Source organism: Clupea harengus, chromosome 1 (genome assembly GCF_900700415.2).
Source record: "Clupea harengus chromosome 1, Ch_v2.0.2, whole genome shotgun sequence".
Taxonomy (NCBI): Eukaryota; Metazoa; Chordata; class Actinopteri; order Clupeiformes; family Clupeidae; genus Clupea; species Clupea harengus.
Genome location: NC_045152.1, coordinates 8359198 through 8381389, shown reverse-complemented (window position 1 = coordinate 8381389; position 22192 = coordinate 8359198). Strand labels below are relative to the sequence as shown.

The 22192-nt window shown below is 46.0% G+C and overlaps 1 protein-coding gene across 1 annotated transcript in view; it reads right to left on the bottom strand.

The window, feature by feature from the left end:
* The window catches only part of gna12a (guanine nucleotide binding protein (G protein) alpha 12a), a 32176-nt gene extending 14280 nt beyond the window's left edge, over nucleotides 1-17896 (bottom strand). Inside the window, exons 1-2 of the mRNA XM_012816784.2 lie at nucleotides 16967-17896; nucleotides 7849-8064 (exon numbers count right to left, since the gene is read on the bottom strand). Of these exons, the coding sequence (XP_012672238.1) occupies nucleotides 7849-8064; nucleotides 16967-17287 (537 nt within the window). The 5' untranslated portion in view covers nucleotides 17288-17896. The remainder of the gene's footprint in view (nucleotides 1-7848; nucleotides 8065-16966) is intronic.
* Nucleotides 17897-22192: the final 4296 nt, after the last annotated feature.

The window sequence follows — 22192 nt, the reverse complement described above, 5'->3', positions numbered from 1 at the left end:
TACACAAATCCACACACACATACAGCTCTCCCACTCTCTCTCTCTCTCGCTCACATATACACACTCCCACACACACAAACACAAACACACACACACACACACACACACACACACACACACGCCGACCTGCATGGCTCCACTCACAACTCCCTCCATTCTAGTTTATTACATACACTATGTAATGGATTTAGTTTAATTACAGACAGCGCTGAAACCCAGCGGCTGTATCGACTCAGCACGCTCTCTCTCGGGAGCCAGTTACGCTCCGCACTAACTACAGCCACATCCTCCCAGAGCAGAAACCTAAAGAAGTTCAATACGGGCGGCTTAATGGCAGAGGAGCTCAGAGCCAGCGTGCAAACCCATGCATCACTTTGAGATGTAAGGCTTGCGAAGGGGTTGGACCACTGAAGCCCCTGAAAAATACTGCCTCTCTGCAGAGGTCTCTATTAAATTAAAGGGGCTCGGCTACATAAGGGCCTCACTGGCAGATAAGTAACGCATAAATAACAGCGACTTCCACAGCAAATCAACCCAAGTGTCACGGCGCTCTCCTTTTTTATTCACTGCTCTTCTGTTTCAGTCTCTACATCTCCACTCTTGGTACTCTTGTGTGTGTGTAAGTGTGTGTGTGTGTGTGTGTGTGTGTGTGTGTGTGTGTGTGTGTGTGTGTGTGTGTGTGTGTGTGTGTGTGTGTGTGTGTGTGTGTGTGTGTGTGTGTGTGTGTGTGTGTGTGTGTGTGTGTGTGTGTGTGTGTGTGTGTGTGTGTGAGTGTGTGTGTGCGTGTATCTGAATTTTGCTCCATATCTCCGTAAATCTCCCCATCTTTCTCTCTCCCTTTCCCCTCTCTTTCTCTTTTCCTTTTGCCTGTCTGTCTCTCTTTAGTCTCTCTCCCTCTCTGCCTGTCTTTCTCTCTTCCTGCCTCTCACTCACTCTCTCTCTCTCTCTCTCTCTGTCCCTCCCTTTTTCTGGAGGTCAGGAGGTTGCGATGTCTGCAGAGGCGCGCTGCAGCTCCTCAGGAATGCGAGCAGCGCTGCTTATCGCCGTGGTCCTCTGAGGGCAGCTCATATTCTGGAGAGGGCCACTGCTCCTCGCCTGCCTGCCTGCCTCCTGCCCCGCGCTCACAAACACGCCCTTCCGCTATTTACTTTGGACTGTCCCACTGAAGATTGTCAATGCCACTTTTCTCTTCTTTTTTTTTGTTTGTTCTTCATATCAGCCCACATCTACCCAGTAGGACCAAGAGGGAGTTTTAGGTGCCATGTCAAAGCTCGGTTTTGACATCACGAGCGCGGTGTGAACTTCTGAATTAAGCTTCTAAAGATGGCAGGTCTGTCTCTTTGGCACAAGACATTGATCTATAATAAGAGATTTATTATGTATTTGTTTGTTTATTTATTTATTTATTATAGATCGGAGGCAGTTACAAGGCAGCCCACCCCTGCAGTGAAACGATTTCCTGGTACGGGAATTAAATTTTGGGACGGAACACGATGACCTGTAAGAATCCAAACAAGCCTGTTTGTTTATTTAATAATGGAAAACTTACGGGCACTTAGTTTTGTCGTCCTCGAGGGAGACGAGTGATTACCCTGTGTCTGATGTCCACTTCTGGGTATTCTGTGCAGTGGTGGTGGTGGAGCTCGGGAGGCACTCAACGCGGGGTCACAAACATTGGGAAATAATACGTTGAGGAATTTGGCAAGGGCCGAGAAGAAGACGGGCGAGTGGGTGGGAGGGTGAGTTCACTTGAAGGATTGCCTCCTCTTTGGCACCAGCGATCGTGTGCGCTGTACCTGCGCTCGGAGGGTGCTGGTGCAAAGGAATGTTTGCAGAAGGCAGAAGAATGTTCGATTTCGCCAGTTGCAAGAGGTAGGGCCCCTAGTTAACCAACAACATTATTGATGGCTCAAACGCGCCTCTCCGTGTAGTCACAGGACAGAACCAGTCCCCGCCCCCCCCCCGTCCCCCTCTCGCGCACTCGAGCAAGGGCAGCCAAAAGCCTCCCTCTGTTCGGATGCTTACATTGGCAAACCCCCAGAGTATATTCCTGCCTTGGCAGAGATGGCCTATGAAACACAATAAGGCCTGGGCCTGAACAACCACGATCACCAGGAAAGAGACGACACCTCACAAATGTGTCTTGTCCTCTGAAAACCCTCTCCCTCACCCTCTTTCTCTCTCTCTCCCTCTATCTCCCCCTATCTCTCTCGCTCTCTCTTCCTCTCGTCCTTGTTATGAAACTTCCTCTCCTGGTAAGAGTTTTGAATGAAGCTTCTTTCCTGTGTGGAGGAGTAATGGATCCCATCATGAGTGTACAACGTATTTACATGTGCAGGCTAAACCCATCTGGGCTGCATTACATCCTGTGTTTGAGAAGCATCTTCTGAATACGCAATGCTCCGTCCTCGTGACGCAATTCCCGAAAACGAACAGTAAGGCAGGGGTTGTGCATGATTTACCCCGTAAAAAGTGACTTGCCAAAATTAAGAGAGGTATTCAGCGGCTGAGCCCAGGCCGGCCCGGACGCTGGTTTGCGCAGCGGCCGAGCCAAGGCAGCGCACACAGGCACGCCACAGTAAAGCATTTTGTTTTTCCTCTGTGCAAACAGGACCTCGGTGCAGCAGAGCCCGTCTAGTTGCCAGGAAAGCGGTCGTCACAAGTTTGTCATGGGCCACAGGGGGAGGGGAGGGGAGGGGAGGGGAGGGGACACTGTCGTTTTTCACCGCGCACATGTATGGCTGACACCTGACTCTGGGATCAGTGGTGTGGCCCAGCATGGGCGTATGTGCAATCTGCTGTTGTCACCAGTGACCAAGATCGATGGGTTTCGACGGTGAGACCCGATGACAGTCCACTTGTTACTTGTTATATAACTCTGGCACTAACTACCAGAACACGCAGGGTGACAAAATATTTCAATCCACAAAACCTAATTCTAAGTAGTATATATGTGTGCTGATATAAATGACACAAAACAAAAGAGATAAAACATCTGAAGCACCTGAGCTGATAACATACATGCTAACATGCTCTACTGAACCATATGGGATTAAAGTGCTGGGGAAACATCTAAATGCCCATGTTGTAAAGTGTTCTATAGGGGTTTGGTTAAAAAGGTTTTCCTAAGGGGTTTAGTTAAAAACAAAAACCCGAGTTTAGTACTTAATATTCATGGTATTCCCCTTCCTTTTCTAAGGCATTACAATGATAGCTTAGCATTACCAGATCTGGAAGAGTGAGATTTACAACTCACTGCATTATGCATGACCGCTATCTGTTACGTTCATGAATATGTTCCTCAAATGTTGTTCCAGATGTTATTTTGCAGTCAGTTTCATTACTTCAGGAGAGCAAAAAGCAAACTCTATCGGTGACCGCATCCTAATTCAATGAGGCACACAAACTCAAAATGATTCTTGAGGCTGGATTTGTGACATATCCACGAAACACAAACAGCGGTTTTTTTTTCTCTTACTGGAAGGCCGCTGTGGCTTTTGCGGGCAGCCATGTCAGTCTTCAACAAAAGCAGCGCCGCAGACTTCCTGTCGGCTAACTCTCAGAAGAGAGCCGGAGAGCGAAACGGCATTTGTGTCCAAACACAATAAGGCTGGATTGGACTTCCTGCTCCCATCACTCTGATGGTTCTGGCTCGGCCGCTGAGACTGACCAGAGCCCGTTCTGCAGTATCACAGTCGCGCCTCTCCTCATCTGGATTTCTGCTTCTCAGTTTGGATCATGTCATAAATAAATGGGTTACAGTTTCAGGTGCCATATATGATATGATATTTGATGTGGTATTTAAGTCAAGATAAACTTAATGAAAAGTCACATGTTAAGACAATTTGTAAGATGAGCAACTCCAGCTCACCAAGGACTCCACTCTTTTCTCTCTCCAGTCTGTCCACAACACACGGCGCCATGTTGGTGAAGGGCCATGATGAAGGAAGCTCATACAGTATATGTGTTCTCATGGCTTGTGCCAGCTCCTCTCCTAATCCCCCCCCTCTCTCTCTCTCCCACTCTCTCTCTTTCTCTTCCTCCCTCTCTCTCTCTCTATCCCTCTCTCTGACGGTCTGCAGCTGAGCTCCATCTCTGTCTGCGCCACCTACCTCCTTCAACTCCCCCCCCCCCTACAATCTTCCCAGGGCTTCGCCTCGGCGGACATGTTGGAGTCGTGGCCAAATCCCTCAGTACAGCAGGCAGGGCTGCTGCTTCTCCTCTCGCATGTCCACGGCCCTGACAGGCAACACACCATACAGCCTGGAACTTCCTGGGGGCTCAGGTTATATGGCAAAATGGCTTTGCCATGTGGGATAATTGTTTCGCTGCTAAGTGTTCTTGGCACGTAAAGCCCGCTGGTGCTGTTTCTCACAGATGTATCATTAGCTGTGCCAAGCCTGAATGTGCACTACAACTAAAATAGGTTTCTCTGTTAATGAAGAGGAATTTATGTCTGGTTTACAGCAGGCCTAGGGCAAACATAAGGTAGAGAAAGTCTGCACACGCACTCAGACACACACACAGATACACTAACACACACACACACACACACACACACACACACACACACACACTACTGTACATCATATACAAACTGTTATGTCCCACACTGGTTTCAATGGTCTTCACTTGCCAAAAGTGCAAAGAGATGTGGATGCTTGACAGCCAGAGAGACCGAAATATTATGTCATAACCAGCCACTGTTGGGACACTTCTGGACAAGGCAAATATTCACACAAGCACTCCCTTGTTTCCGAGACAAAGAGAAGGAGTACGAGAGGTGGAGAGGGGGGCTTAAAGACTGGGCGCACTGTGACAGCCAGACCACTGTAAAATCCTCCCACTCGCTCCGCTCAAAATGGCTTCCGAAACAAAAAGACCTTCAGACAGGCGGAAGACAAAAGAATCGCTGAGGGGACGCAAGGGCACGGAACCTATGACCCGTCCTGCCTGTGCAACATGACGACGCTGTCAGGGGTTAATGGGCCTCGGAGTAGTGAGAGAGGAGAAGGCTGCATTCAGATGAAGTCCCCAGACGTCACAAACACAGCCTTCCAAGTGAGAGGGTAAAACACATTAAAATTGTAAAGAGGCAGAAATAATGAAACACTCTTTGTTGTCAAACACACACAAAAAAAAAAATGAGGGCAGAAACGCTGAATAATGGCATTTGGCATTCCAGAACTCTTTGTTAGGTTCTAAGATTGATTGAATTGTTGCAACTCAATTAAATTCTCAAAATGCAGGCATCAAACTCCCATCCCCCTCACACCCCCTCATTTTGTACAGAACGGCATAACAGAATAACCCAGGTCACTGCTCCGTGAAGTAAATTGAGTTCATTTGTACTCCTGCCCAGCCCTCACTGCAAAGAAAATCTCTTAAGAAAAAGTAAAAGATTCAAAAACAAGGGAAGAGACCCATCGACTAATGTTGGGCTGGTCGTAATTCAATTTACTTCAGGGACAGATTCAAACCAAATTGTCTTATCTGATGGAGATGTCCTCAAACAACAGAGGGTCTGTCTCGTTTGATTTTGCGCGCAATGTGACCGTGAGGACGTCTCGGGATGTAAACACTGGTAGACGTGCCAGCCAGCCAGCCAGCACGCAGGGCACGACGGGAGTCTCTGCACAGCTCAGCGTAACTCCGCTTCAGCGCGCTGTGTCCCTTCATCAAAGTTGGCCCTCGAAATCTGATTATGCTGATGATTAGAAGGCTCTGTGCTGAGTCTTTGAAATGCATATCAGACGGGGGGCGGGGGGTAGGGGGGGTCAAGGATGGGGCAGCAATGGGTTGCTGTCATGCAACTGGGGGCATCATCTTTCAAAAGAGCTGCTGGCAAAGAGGTGATTGGTCAATGAACTTGCTTAATTTGAAGGGGGAGGTCCCCCCCCCCCCCCTTTTGCAATTACAACACCATTATGTTATACCAGACTGAAACGTCCTTCATTTTCCACAGTCGTTACATTGAAAGGAGGAAAAAAAGACAGCCGTTGTTCCTGAGCGCCTGAAGTTTTGTGCCACTGACCTACTTTGTAGCGATGAGACCCTCCATATAAAAGATGAAATATTCATAAAGATAAGAACGCATTGTGACAGAGCCGTGCATATTCATGACTGATCCTGTGCCATTCAGACAGACTGATTAAAGATTGAGAAGACTACCGCAAAGGAACGCCGAAACTCATCAAAACCCTGTAGGTACGGGCGCATCCGTGCGTGGCACACATAAATAAGTCACGGGGGCTACCAGGTTCCCAGCTCTCAGAAGGTTTAATTAAGGACGTGAGCATGGCTTTAATAGTTTGCCCGACAACTTTCAGCTTCTTTCCGTACTGGTGATTCATCGCATTGTTTCATGCTTCCATGCCTTCTGGGTTGCTGTCAGACTACAGTGATACACAGAGCCGGAACTTCAGAGGCTTTCCTCACTTCCAAGCAGATGTATTCCCGTCGATGCACATCTGTGTTCTGTCATGTCCAATAGGACATGTCTGTGGCGGTAGATGTTACTATTTACATTTGCCTCAGAAAATCATATGTGTGTTTGTGTATTCTTATGTTTGTGTATACTTAAGTGCAAGCAAAAAAATCTCCACATGTTTAGACAAAGTCACCACGCTGTTAAAATCGGATTTCATGGCTACTTAGGGGACACATGCAGGGTCTTATTTTTGTTGGGTGACTTGCTGGATGCTACAGCTGTCTGCAAGAACTAGCTTTATTTTCGTGAGGGAGCTAAACGAGTTTGAAATGTTCATGCCATACAAAATGTGTTGAAGTGCCATTGCAATGAAGTGTAAGTTCAAGAGTCAAACAGAACAAACGATTCTTGTATTTTTGTTAAATATGTATATATAAATAAGAATGTACCTCTGACAATATGAAAACAGTCTAAACTTTGAGCAATGTCTTAAAACACAACATAAATCATTCTCATTCAGGCGATTTCCTCAGCAGGCCCAAGTATCCATTGTAGTCTGTACACATCTGGATAAGGGCATTGCATAATTATATTGAGAGCAGTTTGATCAGATTATGATGCCAAACTCAAAACAATAATATGTTTTACTAGGGAACAGAGTTTCTAGATGAAAATAAAGCCATGTCTAATATTGGTGTTACTCAATGCTGCATGTTGCAGCCGCACACCTGGATGGGTGCACCTATTGGCCAACCAGTGAAACTAACTATCACTTTACTTATATCTGTGGGCATTTTTGAAGCATTTTGTTGCCAGTGAGGACTAAAGTAAGCAGGGTCTTAGGGTTAGAGTTACACGTCCAAAACCTTGTTTGTCACACTGCATCCAATTAATTTGAACAGGAAGCATTGCCACACTCATACGGATCATGAAAGACAGATGCAAGAAATGACCTATGCAAGAAATGCATCAACCACACTGTGACTAACAGTGGAATATCCCCATTAAATGTATTTTTATCACAAAATGATTTAACATTGCCTACAGTTTGGGTGTTGTCAACCCTGCCTATAAACATGTTTTATATTTTTATGTTTATGTTATATATAGTTTTATAATAAAGTAATGTGAAAGAGTAATCATTTATATTATATTATTACATTCACTTGTATCTGGCTTGCCCTCCTTTGCAGGACACATTTCATGTTTTCATCACCACTAAGGTTACATTTCACATAACAAATACTGTACCCTTTGTACTCTACCCTTACTCTTTGCTCTAGCAAACTGATGAAGCACCTTGGGTGTTTGTAATGTTTTTCTCCAATGCTGAATGCCAATAAAATAGGGCCCACAGTATAGCATATGACTAGGCTGGGCATGTCAGAGTCAGTGGGCTGCTGTGTTCGTGGACTCACCAGTTGGAACTCACTGCGGCGCGCGTAGGCCTCCTGTATCCCCGTGTCCCCCCACAGGGCCTGCAGGGCGGGGACGTATAGCTGGAAGGTGCAGGGCTCCACCGGAAGCCCAGCCTTGTTCTCGAAGGACATCACGAACATGCCGTGCTTTTCGTTCTCCGAGTTCTGCCAGGTCACGCCTAACTTGTCACGGGCGTCCACCAGCACCCTCATACCCTAAATGAGAAATAGAGGAGAGAGAGAGAGGATTGTAAATATAAAAAGAATGGATTTGATTAAAGACAAGACAGACAGAAAGACAAACCAGAACAAACACAACAGATTGACTGACAGGAGAAAGAAAAAAACGAAATTAGCGACGGATAGACAAACAGACAGAGGGAGAGACACAGAGTCATCCATTACTCATGTCTGCACGCTCAGTCACACGTCCAGAAGGTCAGCAGTGCAAACCCACAGAGGCTTTTTGTCTCAGTGCACTCCTCACATCGCCCCGTCGCAATCATTTACACAGACTCCATTAGCAGGCTGCTCTGGCCAAGGTGGGACCCCAAAGGTCATCCGAACGGAAGAGTTACCGAGTCAGTTGCCTATGGACACACATCATCTTGAATAGCAAAAACAGAACTTCAGACAAATACTGTAAACGAAACGTATTGCTCCCACCTCCTATTCGTCAGCTGTGATTAAGTGTCACTCCATTTAGCAGAAGAGGAGTGACCTAAAACGTGGAACGAGTGGAATAAATCATGCGGTTGCTCTCTTAATGTGCATTTCTGCTGCCTCGCCCGAAGGCTCCACCATATCCCTGTCACATATAATGAAGCCTCTGGCCAGCGGAGGTAGGCAGCACTGTCTGGTCTATAAACAGAGCCCTGACAAAAAAGCCTTCCACTGAAGCCAAAAAGACGAGCCTGCTTAGAACTCCCAGGAGGACCGTAAATTCAAAGTCGGCCACAAGTTTTATATCGGAGCTTTTCATTTCCAACCATAACAGAAAGCGAACTACCCCAGCTCCAGCGTGGGCGGGAAAGGGTATACAGTGAGTCTCCCACTCCTTAGGCTCCACGAGGCAGAGAAACAATGGAAACATCACAGGGGCTGACTTTTGTTCTATTTATTTCTCTCTTCAAAAGCAGCTGAAATATAAACCGCAGAGCCGGCTTAATTGTAATTGCAGGGCTGACCACAGACGAAGCTTCCCCCCCCCCCCTTGCTGCAAACAGGACACCCAATATTCAATTTAGTGCACTAAAATAACATCCTGCGCTCAGAAGCCGTCCCAGAAGGAGGTTCCTGTTCCCTCTTCTTAAAGGCATGTGAATCAACGCGGGTATTACTCATAGTAACGTCGGGGCTACAAGCAGGGCTGCCTGGTATAGCGATTACGAGCAACGTGCCCCAGGGTGGCATTCTGGCTCCGCCGTGTTTATTAAAGCTATGCATCCCAATGGCCTCTGGCCAGTGCCACTGAGTACCTGTCTGCGCCGTGTCACGCACGACTCGGGATGGCTTGACCAGGCCAATGCCTGAGGCATCATGGGAAAGAAACTGGCGAGTTCCCCCCCCCCCGTGCTTATGGGAGTGGATCGCTCTAATAACACGGAGAGTGGAGGCGCTGTGAAACACACAAAGCCGGAGAGGTTTGCTACAGGAAATGAGTGCGGTAGGGTCCCGCCAGGTCCGAGCGCCGTCTCCACAAGCTGGCCCGCCACAGCTCTTCCTGGTCAGCCAACAGCTCAGCACTAAAATAAACAGGCGTGCATGCCTCAGGCCTCCCCCGCTGACACCGCAAAAATGCTCTTTATCACCAGCGCACTTCCAACACTGTCGGCCGGCAAGACAGGGCATCTTCCTGTGGGACAGCGCCACCCCTGCGAGCTCTTATTTTTCACCATCTCTGTTCTGTTACCCTTTCAAGTTTTTTCCTCATTCTCATGTTCTTGACATATTTGGTAAAAACACCATATTTTTTATTTTTATTTTGCCATTGTTTCATTTCTCGCATTTTGTCTCGTACAGTGTTTCCAGTTTCTCCCTTATTGTTTACTGTGTCTGTATTTTCCTCTGTTTCGCTTCCACCTCTGTGTTTGGTTTCCAGGAGACTGGCCCGTCTGCGCGAGGCCCCCACGCATGAATCTTTGACCTCTCACCTACTTCGGTAAGCCACTATCTGGGGAGGACAGACTCTCTCTCTCTGCCGTACGGGGCTACTTCCACAGGAGGCAGATAAAGAGATAAAGAGAAAGAGAGAGAGAGAGAGAGAGAGAGAGAGAGAGAGAAAGAGAGAGAGCTAGCCACACTATCACAGCTCAGAGGTCAGATATGGGCCTTCCAAAGTAATGGCACGGACCCAGAAATAGCTCAGAAAACCACCAAAACCTCACCTCACTGCGAGTGAGGCGAGCGCAAAGCACTTCTCAGAATCACTGAAGGGTGGAAAAAACTACTTTCACTGCTTATTTTTACAACTGTATCTCCCACTCGAGTTCAATACATGTTTTCCCCTTCAGCCTTAACCCCTTTGACAATGAGTGGCATATCAATGAGGCTTTGTGGTGGCATTAGGGCCAGTTAGGGATTTTCCCCAACATCCACAGGCATAGTTGAGAGACAGTTAGAAAGACAAAGACAAACAGAGCGAGATAGACAGAGACAGAGAGTGAGACAGAGAGTGAGTGAGACAGACAGACAGACAGAGAGAAAGTAAGAGAGAGTGAGTGAGTGAGAGAGAGAGAAAGAGAGAGAGACAGAGACAGAGAGAGAGAAAGAGAGGAAGACAAAACACCTCAGCGCCTCTTGTCTACCATCAAAGCAATCAGGCACTAGACACCAGAGTGGGGAGTTGTTATGACAACAGCGGGGGTACTCGCAGTGTGGCTCTGATGAGTAAGCAGCCAGGTCCTGGGGCTCTTGGGTGTCTCTTCACCACTGCTCAACCACAGCTCAATCAGCTAACCAGCCCCTCATCCTCATCCTCATCCACCCTCAGCAAGCAGCCTGCTCTGGAGCCTCCCTCTCAGCCACCCCAAACATGGGCCCCAACCGCTGAGGACCTCTTAGATTTATCACACAGGAAAGACGAGCTTGAAATGACTGGTCCCTGTGTCACCCTTAAAACCTCTTCCTGTAGCCAGCAGCCTCAACCGTGGCCATCTCTCTCTCTCTCTCTCTCTCTCTCGCGCTCTCTCTCTCTCTCTCTCTCTCATCAACATTTAGCCGGCAGGGGCAGAGTCATGCAGTGGTTAGTCTTTCTTAATTAGTGGCAGGGTTCAGCAGTCCCAACAACCAAAAAACACACGCATCATCATTTTTTTCGTTGTACAGAAAGTTACCAAAATGCTGCCTTCAGCCATTTGCTGATTTCAACAGTGTGACACAGTTTTAGTGATTGTCCGTCTTTAACAACAACGTTTGTTTATCCAACTGTGTGTGTTTCAGGTAAACACATCGAAATGTACAGTTTGTACAGCAGTCAGTCCTCTACACACACCACTCAGTCCTCTGACACCCTGAGTAAAGAGCACAAAATCTGCCATAGCCGCAATCAGTGCAGCACACCGGCTCTTACAGTGAGTTAAATGCAGGGCAGAGATTAAGTCCTGCGAGCCAGACTGATATGGCGGCCAGCAATCTGAGGGACAACAGAGCCTGACAACCGCAATGTGAGGTTGTGAGGAATAAGTGTGTGTGTGCGTGTGTATGTGTGTGTGTGAGAGAGAGAGGATGTGTGTGTGTGTGTGTGTGCGTGTGTGAGAGAGAGAGAGGGAGGGCATGTGTGAGTGTGTGTGTATGTGCGTGTGTGTGAGAGAGGGAGGGTGTGTGGTGTGTGTGTATGTCGGAGAGTGTCTGGGAGGGGGGCAGTCAGAGTGCAGACCTAATAAGCTCTGAGATAGGCCATGTCAAGGAGGGGTCACCATGGCTGCGCAGGCTGCCCGCTCCCTCACCCTACACACATCAGCTCCCCTCAGCAGTCCCTGTCAGGTGACAGATACGGCCTCGCTTGTTTACAGCTGGCCGAGAAGGTGTGGGTCGATGCTCCAGGTGTTTGTTGGTTTGTTTGTGTTTTAGCTCACGGCTTAGACGTGTGGTTGTACAGCTCTAGGGGGTTCAGAGGTCGTAAATGGCACAAGTGCCCGAATGCCTCTAGATTATTTTTCTTTATCTGTTAATGACAGGTGACTCGGCCAGGGGGTGCCAGACAGGTCACACCAGGTTTGCACTACTGCTCTAGCTGAAGAGAGACTGCAGACTTTCTTAGAGACAAAAAATATATAAAGCCTAGTAGTTCTACACACTGACCAATTTAAGGCACTTTTCCACTGCAGGAACTCGTGGGCCATTTTAGAGGACTTCCTGGAGGTCTTCTTTCAGGGCAGTTTTTGGGGGGGAGGGGGGGGGGGATAAGTACCTCCAGGGTAGGTACTTCTGTGTGGCCCTGAAACTGCTGAGTGGCGCTTGCAGTTCACGCTTATTGGTTAAAAGCGATGTGAAAGGAAGACAAAAACAAGTGCCAACAAGATTTACCAAAGATTACGTGGTGAATACAAATGTATAGTTACATAGTTAGCTTGTTGAAGTTACAGACTGAAATACAGGCTTTTATTAAACACAGTGGTGCTGGAATATATTAATTTAATTTAAAGTCATTACAGCAGGCTTGAAGCCTTTTAATCAAGTGTTATCAACTTTATAGTAAAATTTAACTGTCTTCTTGATTTTGAGGTATTCCTTAAATTATCTAGAAAATCTCTGGATTAACGGTGTAATGTTAGTGCTGCCGCTCGACACATCTATCATTATTTTGTCATGCTCGGAATTGAGGTCCCAATCGAAGAGCAATATATTAGGCTGTCACTTACAGGTTCGTAGGATCTGCACCTTAATGGAAACAGACAGGCTGAAAGGGCCAATTAGGGGGCTGTTCCTGTAAGCATGCGCACCACCTGGGACGTGCCCCTGCAGTGGAAAAGAATTGCATAAACCTTAAGCAATTCTGAGAAGTAGAATTGCCATGGTGGAGAATTGGACTATTCACCTTACACAGCCAAAGAGGGGATAGTGTTGGCATAGTGCATTCAGAGCATGCCGGTTGGATCAGAAGCGGTGATTTCCTTTGGGGCGAGTGGTCCCACACATCCCAAATACCACGCAGTTCCTCTCGCCGAGCCAAGTCAGCCCAGACTCTAAACTAACCTTGGCTGACTGGCACGCTCAACTCTAAAGGTCAGAGAAAAACATTCTCCCACTCTTTCATCCCAGGGCTACACTGAGTCTAATAGAGCAAAGCCACCCCCACACACACACACACACACACACACACACACACACACAGGTGGTGGTGGTCATCAGCCAGAGACCATTAATGCCCAGACCATATATTTACTTCCATGACATGTGTGCGTGTGTATGTGTGAGAATGTGTGTGTATGTGTAAGAGAGTGTGTGAGTGTGTGTGTGTGTGTGTGTGTGTATGGTTTCTTTCAGTTTGGCAGCTCGAGGCCAGATTAATCCAAGCCTGTTTGGTGTCCTCCCGTTCATACACAGACGGTATTTCATTTCCCCCGGTCCCATCCTCTGACAGTTTTTTGGACTTTTACGGAATGAGATGCTGGCCAGCGAGCCGTTAAATCATGTTTGCACTTCCTCCAAATACCACCAATGTAGTCAAACTTGGCTTCCTCCTCTTCCTTTGCTACTCTTTTCTGTGTACTCTCAAATGGCACCGCACTGCTGTAACATGTAATCACTGCCAATATATACATTCAGTGTACATTGGTATATGTCAATCTGTCGCGGGACACACGTAGGGAGTTTAGACTCGGCATACGGCAGGACTCTCCTGGCAGAAAAGATTCCCTGCTGAACACAACAACATCAGCACACGTGTGCTAGTGTATTAAAAAAAACACACGTGCACAAAAACAAAAACGGTCTCTCCAACCACATACTCATGCACAGCTTTCACATTGGGCACAGATGCTGTTTAGACACAACCTTTATACACAGAGCATTAGCACATTGAGTCACCCAGCTCATAAGAAAGTAAAACATGGGAAAAGAAAACAATGGAAAATTCACTTCGTTGACCTCAACTATACCCCCCCACCCCACCCCACCCCCCTCTGTATGACTCGAGTGCAGGATCGGGGTGAGTCGCGGCAGCAGAAATAATTAACTCTCCCGGGATCGCATCCATAAGAAGCGGCTAACAATCCCATCTTTATGCCTGCCGGCTCGTCCGCGGGAGTCGCCGGGGTATCTGATCGCAATCGGATCCGGCCAAACAAAGCGCACCTTTGAACAGCGGCCTGCTTGCGTGTCTGCTCCACATGGATGCCGGCAGTCACACTCCGCGCAGAGGTCTCTGCTGTCTCAGACATGCTGCTCCTTCCCAGGGAGAGGCAGGAACAGTGGAGGGCCCAGGTGGGCCGATGGGCGCCTGGAACTGTGTGAACGGTGCGGTGCGGTGCACTGGAAAGGGGGGGTGGGGAGAGGTGGTTTAAAGTTGTGGGAATCATGCAGGCTCACGCAGGGCAAAGAGTGAACAGGGGACACTTGGAGACGAAGAAGAGAATTGCACAATTTCTCATTAGCGAGAGCTTTTGTCTTGCTCTTGCTCTCCAACCTAGACAAGTCCTCCGGCTAAAAAAAGAAAAAAACCTTTCGATAAAGCTACTCCCATTCACCACGCCATCACGCTGTGTTAAAGATAACAAAATTCAAGGAGACAGTCTTTTTTCGATTTTTTTTCATACAAAGATAACAAAGTGCTGATTGACGTAATAACAGCATAGAATTGGTTCGACTGCGTCGCCTATCTGTGCACGTTGTGTGTATGCTGAGGCATGTGTTTTGTCCTTCCAGGGACAAGAACATGAAAACATCTCCATCTGGGGCATATCGCCGTAGCCACGTACGCATGCGTAACGGCGAGGGGGTCTAAAATGGCCACACCGTGCCACTGGAAAAACACCAAAACAAGGCTAGTTCCCGTCAACAGCCCTTCTGGCGTGAGGTGGTGTGTTTGGAGCTTTTGGCCAACCGAGGCAGGCAGCCCTCCGGGGCCAAGCCAGAGCAGCTGGCAGCGGGACAGAGAGGGACGGTCCTCCTCCTCCACCTCCTCCTCAAAGAGTGATAAAGTAGATGGACTGGAAAATAAGCACCCTGAGTGGAGGCTCGAGACGGAGAAACGTCCAAATCGGACAGAACGGGGGGCACTGGAAAACACTGACCAAATGAGGTTGGGTCAAGCTCTTGAGTTTTATAGTACCCTGGGAGTCTAGATGCAAAGCAAAGGGGTGGGACGGGGGGGGGGGGCAACTGGGAAAAATGTTGGCACTGCTAAAGAGAAGACGACTCTCACAACAACTTTCCTTCATTAATAGTCGTTAAAAAGGGGGTAGATAATCATTCTCAGTGTAGCACAGCAAATCGAGTGAACTGTCTCTGCAGAGCTTGTGCCTTCTAAACACAGACCCAATGACAATCATTTGTGACAACTGGTGCGTATAGGAGCACACCTTTCTCACACAAATCCCGCGCCCCCTGCCCGTCACCCTAAGCCTCCCGTTAATTACAGGCTTTGAGGCGCTGCTGTTCAATACAAAGGCATCTAAAATAGACCTGCTCACAAGGAAATGACCCAGCAATAATCCCACGTAACCTCTCATTGTGAGCCATCCTGTGGACTCATAAAACAACCGGTGCCGTGACTGACGCAGCAGACCTGGGGAATTGGCCAGCTTGCTGTGTGAAAATTGGGCCACTCACATGGCTGACTTGACGTTCACCCACGCGCTTTGTGTTCAGGGAACATAGACAACACCAGTGGACTAGCATGAGGCCTCTTTTTGGTAACGGTGAAGTTCTCAGCTGTTGACCATGCTCCTGTCTGAGTGTTGGTCGAGTTTTGAATGAGTGTTTTTTTTTACATTGGTTGTTATAGACAGACATTGGTTGTTATAATGACAGTAGCAGGCATTAAAAAACATAATAAATAGAAAGACATAAAGCGGTCCTATTTCATTCACTGCCATTTAGATATACTATCTTGCTCTGTCTATCTCTGTCTTACTCTACACCTCCCCCATGTCAACCATCCAGCGGAAGAACTGCAACTCTTCTTCTAACTTCATTGTTTGTGTTACAGTACACAGCATCTCAGCTCCATGGCGAGATTGCCAGTGACAGTCTTTGGGTTTTTACCATGAGAATAGGTCAGGATAACCACTGACAGTGTTGGTCAGACCTGTTTAACAGAAGCACAGGAAAGGTCAATGGAATTCCAGAGCTATTTAAAATGAAAGGCAATGGAATTTCCAAAGCAATGGAATTCCAACTGGATAACTTAACATGGTGACAATAGGCTGAATAGCAACAACAGACTTAAGCCTCACCATAGTTTCACCATAGGCCTGTGATAAACTTTGAATAAGCATTTTTGAAGAAAAAAAACACCACATCCCAACAGCTTCTGATAATTTATGACAGCAGATTAAATATTTTACATGTCTGGCCGAGCAGTAGATCTAGACATGAATAATAGAAAGTCTGCTGCAGTGTGCTCAACACATTTTAGACATCACTGTAATTTGATCTCTGTGAGTATGTGTGCAAAATGCTAAAGCAGGAATGAGGAGACAGTCAATGAGGTGCTGCTTCATGGTTCGATGAAAAAGTTAGCCACCCTTGTGTAATGAGAGACAGGACTTGTCATGAGCCTGCAACCTCTAATACAGGGCAGCTGAACAGTCGGTTCTGGGCTTTCAAAGTTTGCCTCCAGTTCCAAACCCAACTCAGACGGATGAAGATGTAGGTGAAGTGTAGAATATTGGTGTTCCGTTTTGTGGCAGTAGCTACAGAATATGACTGGCTGGAAGCAAAAACACACTTACTCTGGGGCCGAACTAATAGGCTAATCAATGACTAATCAATGCACCACGATTTTTTGAATCAAGTGCGTATGAACACAGATTTGTTAGCACCATGGCATGCCATGCACTTGGTGAGTGACATGTCTGAAAGTTAGGGTCCCCATATTCTTAGAGACGGTAAAAACAAATAGGCTCAAGTTCAACAGTTAATAAAATGTAACTGTATACATTTATAAAATTACCTTGATGACGTTCTCGAAGATAGTATCCCTGAACTCCAGCAGTGCTTTCTGGTCGAACTCTTTCCCATGTATAATCCTCATTTGTTTCAAGAACGTGGACTTTCCACTTTCCCCGGCTCCAAGGAGCAGAATCTTCACCAACCGGCGGATTGACCGTCTCTCACGGGCAAGCATAGCATCAATTTCACGACTGCGTCGCTTTGCTTCTCGTTCTTGATTTGGGTCTCGAGTATCCCGAGTTCTCTCTTTGCTGTTACTTCTCTCATGACTGGCTTCGGCTGGGAGCAGACACCGGCTAAGGGTGCGCACCACGCCAGCCATCGTTCCTAATTATGCGAACCACCAACTTAAATCTTACAGATCACTTTGCATGAAACGTTTTGAAATATGCAAGAGGATTTTAGGTTGGAAATGTGAACGAAAGTTCGTTCAATACATCCAAATGACCAAGCCTCTAAAGTAAACTAAAGCATGAAAAACTAAAATTACAACTAACCTACAATATTGCTGAATATTGCCTACAACTAACTACATGGGTAAGGTGGAAATTGTATAAGCATCTTATCTTAAGTAATAGACATTCGTAATCCGATAACACTTGCCGTGTTCACAACTAAAGTGATGAAGATAGGCTACAGTTAAAACCTCTAACTAACAAAGGCGGTTAACAGAGTGGAACCGATATCAGCATGCTTTCCTGTCAGGTTATATTAGTATACAGTGTCATTAATGCATGGGCTAGTCATGTTGAATTATTGAAAGTTTGAATACATACAGAAATGCTGGCTATTAGTTTGCGCTTGACTCGTAATTGGTCTTATGAAAAGTTTGTCGGAGCCGTGTATCCTTCTTTCTTTTCTCTCCCGATAGCTGGAAGTTTATTTTGACTAGCCCCCTCCCTCCTAATAGCAGCAAAGCACTCCGGAACTGCCAGAGGTGGGCGCTAGTTAGCCAATGGGGCTATGGGGGGTAGCTCAAATCACCATTACCCCTTGTGCTTTTATTCTCATAGTTCTGCGATCATAAACGGTCCGTATGCCCTATATCATCAACACAGTAACGAAGTGGTTAATTGTGTGTTAACACTTGTGTTCTACGGCTTAAAGGCCCTACCGACAGTGACCAGACATTTTAGTTGAAGATCTGGACAGGACCCCGCAGTAGTGCGGGCAATCCCACACTTTAGATTAGGCCCCATGTCTATACTGAGAGGCCACTCCATATCAAACGTGTAACGTGCAGTTATAGAAATATGACGCTCACTGGATGATTTTGCTATATACATCACTGAAACAGTAAGTCTCCGCATTTATATGATGTTTCTGTCTTCCAAGATTTTATTTAATTGTGATTTTTCGTGTGTCAAATCCGTTGCACATTCAGGTGGATCCCATCCTTAGCCCGTTTCCATAAGTTATAGCCAGAACCTAAATCTCCCTATACGACCAAGGATATTCACATCATACTAAACGTGCTCTTCCATTTCTCATTTCAATAAAACACAGAATAAACATGGATTTGTTTTAAATAGACCATCTGAGACGTTGGTGGACGCGATAGCAACAGGTGTTACAAATGGCTGTGGCGGGACGAAAGTATTATCAACTAGCTTGCATTCATTCTTGGTAAACAAGCACGCTAGGCCTACATGAGTCTGGGATTGGCAATAGCACTAAACCTTCTACTGAATAAACATGAAGATGAACTGTTACATGTAGGCTAAAACCCTCTTTAATAACCTACTCCAAAATAAAATCAACTGCTAATTAAATTGACAAAGAAACGTCAAAAAATAATGTATCGGCTACAACTCAGCACTAGGCATTAGAATATCTTGTGACACTTAACAACCTTACCTTTATTACACCTTAAGTTGTAACATGACCTGTTGCAATGCTGCAAAATAATGGGACATTGATTTATAAGGCTGCGGTGCGACTGTGGTGCTCTGCCTTGGGAGGCGTCACTTCTCTATACTTTCAGCAGAGGGCAGTGTCACATTGCATTTTATTGTATTAATCATTTATCATTTTCTGCTTTTCTAAAGTTTTATTTCAACTTTTTATGTCTGAACATGATTTCAGAAAGCCTGTCTGATTCATTTTCAGACAGGCAAATGAACCTACAGAATTCACAGCGACAGCAACGTGAGCCATCGGATGGGAAAATAATGTGCAGTCCAATGAATGAATGTTTATCTACAGTAGTCTCACAGTAGTCCCATTATGCATCTAAATGTCAACAGCTCATCATCTGACTCTCGTGTTTAAACTACAACGTCTCACTACAGAATGAAAATAAAATACATTATTGATTCTCAGTACCCCACATGATCTGATGACTCCTTATAGTAGTTGCTCTAATAGATGAACTGTGGCCAAATTTCATGTAAACAAAAGAAATGCTAAAATAACATAAATGTTCAAGTTTATGTGACCACGGGCTAATGTTTTAGGATAAAAAAAATACGACTTGAACATAAAACAAGAGTGTTCATTTTATTTCACTGACCCTCTTACTGTGAAAGATGTCCTTCAAAATCCATTATCATATAAATAGCATTACATTTTTATTTGCCTTGGCAAACAGATTATTAGATGCTGCTTAAAAGTTTGAGTACACGCACTTCGTGATGGCTGAGAATGTGGGTCAGTTTTTTTAAAACCAATCATTGACTCAATATTTGCAAGAAAAAAAGTTAATGGAAAAGCTTTTAAGTTGATTCTCGAGCAGGAGGTTAATTGGCTCAGATTTGGTTAGTGGATGAAATAGATGGACTGTGGTGAATTTCTTGATGTAGCTCCAGATGATGCCGGAACAATAACTGCATGCTTTGGTCTTAAAACCACTCCACAAAAGCAGAACTGCGTGGTCGAGTTTCCAACTGGAACCCCCTGCTGGCCTTATTGAGCAAATGGATCCATAAATGTAATATGGAAACAAACCACACTGGCACCCAAATGAATGAAATGCACCCATATAAGTTACAAAAAGATGTTTTCCCCTGGTTTGGCATACAGAACAAAACTCTCCCGCATGCAAATGGTTCTAAGCTTGTTTCATTTCTTTTAATGACGTTAGGAGCCTTTCAGTTTACAAGGTAATTGATTTTTTTATGAAGCATTCTTTAGCTCTAATAGGATAATCAATGAAAAACCATAATCCAAAGGGAGGGTGCATTTTCTTATGGAGCCAGAACAAAATGGCATCTGAATTTATATTTTTAGCAGCACAAACCTGCCACTGGCACATTTGCAGTGAGCGAGATACAACAGGCAAACTCTCTGACAACCTCTCACTCCCATCAGCATCCAATTCACAGCTTTTTCCTGCCTAATTAAACCAGATAAGTTGGAACTGACCCCAGTAGAATCTCATCTCATGCCTGAAACGTATTAATGTGCAGTGTGCCTCCTCAACTGTCTGATTGTGTCAGGCGTAAACATGGTAATAAAGACCTTGTTGCATTGTGCATTGCAATGGATCACATGCAAGTACTTTCCAAATACATAAAACAATTAACTCACACATGGGTAGACATGCTGAACAGAACCCCCCCCCCACACACACACACACACATGAACATGTATTGTGCCAAATCTAATTTGAAATGGGTCTGACCAATGAACTGACAATCTATATTCATTACAATTCTTTTTTGCTTGAATAACTGCATGCAAAATCAGAATTGATTTGAGCTCATGTTTTCTTTTCCATAACTCTGAAGAAGTAGGATAAGCTCATTTAAACAGACAAATGCCTTCCATTTTTCTGTTCACTTCATGAGGCATATTACATGCAAGTTACATACAAGGTTTAGCTCACAAGAGCAAAATTCAAAACTCTTTTTTTCAATGAGGGCAATGACGTTATTTTCGACACAAAGAGGTTGCATTTAGCATTTTCGAATGACAACATGCTTGCAAATTCCGCAAACCTGTTACAAATACCCAAATTAAACACGTTTTGCCTCAAATGAGGAAGCAAGGCTTGCACAGACCACAGCGCTTGGCTCCAGACGAACGACTTTTATGAACTTTCAGTGAGGGAGTGAGTGGGAGCGAGAGACCTTCAGCAGAAACAGCTCACTGATGAGCATCAGAACTCCCGGGCACAGATGGCAGTTGGGAGAGAGAGAACTTGAAAAGTCTTGATGTCTGTCACACAGACACACATACTCACACAGACACACACACCAGCTCTGATGGAGAGTTTATTATGACATCTTGGCTTCTGCCGAGGCCTCACAGATTTGACTGATGCATTCGGGGGAGTGTCACATTAAACAGACTGGCAAGCCATCTGCCACCGAGCAGCAGCAGCACCCCACCGACGCTCGTCTGCGCGCCCGTCTTCCTTTCTGCACTGGCAGAGCAGGGCAAGGAAGGGGACAGGAGCCGGGCATCTGCAGCCTCTCCGAACATCAGCGCACTCACGGTGCAGAGGAATCCGCTCTCAGTTGCCACGGCGGCTTTCTGTGAGGGTTTTCTGTAGGTATTTTCCCTGTTTACTCATAGGTAGTTTCCCTGTGGTCTAAAAGAAAACACACTCCATGATGGGTTTTTGAACAATGATTTGCAGGAGGGGTTTAAAAATGGCTGCTTTAGAACGTGTCAAAAACATTGGTCATCATTGGTCGTCTGAGAGCTAGATGGATAAAATGAGAACTCTTGAAGGCTTCTGCACACCACCATGTCTGTGCTGGGTGTTCCTTTGACACCTCTGCCACACCTGCACCCTGGCCTCTTATGAGGATACACAGGGTGACACACTAAAGACTTCAAAAGCCACAGAGTCTGACATTCAGAAGAGGTAGAGGTGCTGTGTTTGGGTTTGTGAGACAACACGCAAAACCATGGCAGTGCCGTTTAAAATGGGGAATGTTTGTTCTTTATGATGCTCTTCGCTTTTCTTAATATCAGATCCTTGGGTGCAAGCAGAGAGAAAGAAGAAGAGAGGGAGAGATAGTGAAAGAGGTGGTTCAAAGGTATTTACAATCACAGTGGAAAATTGGTTTACCGTCAGCCCTGTGTCTGACTGCAATGACGCTGCCTGAAGAGGAACTACCACCACCACCACCACAACAATGTACAGCAAGGTGTTGTTTTTGGGCTGAATTTTCAACTGAATTTTCCATTGCTCTCTGGATGGAGGTTGCAATGCATATTAGCCGGAGGCACTGTTGGTGACTTCAGATAGTAAGCGTAGCTACTACAAGCACTACTG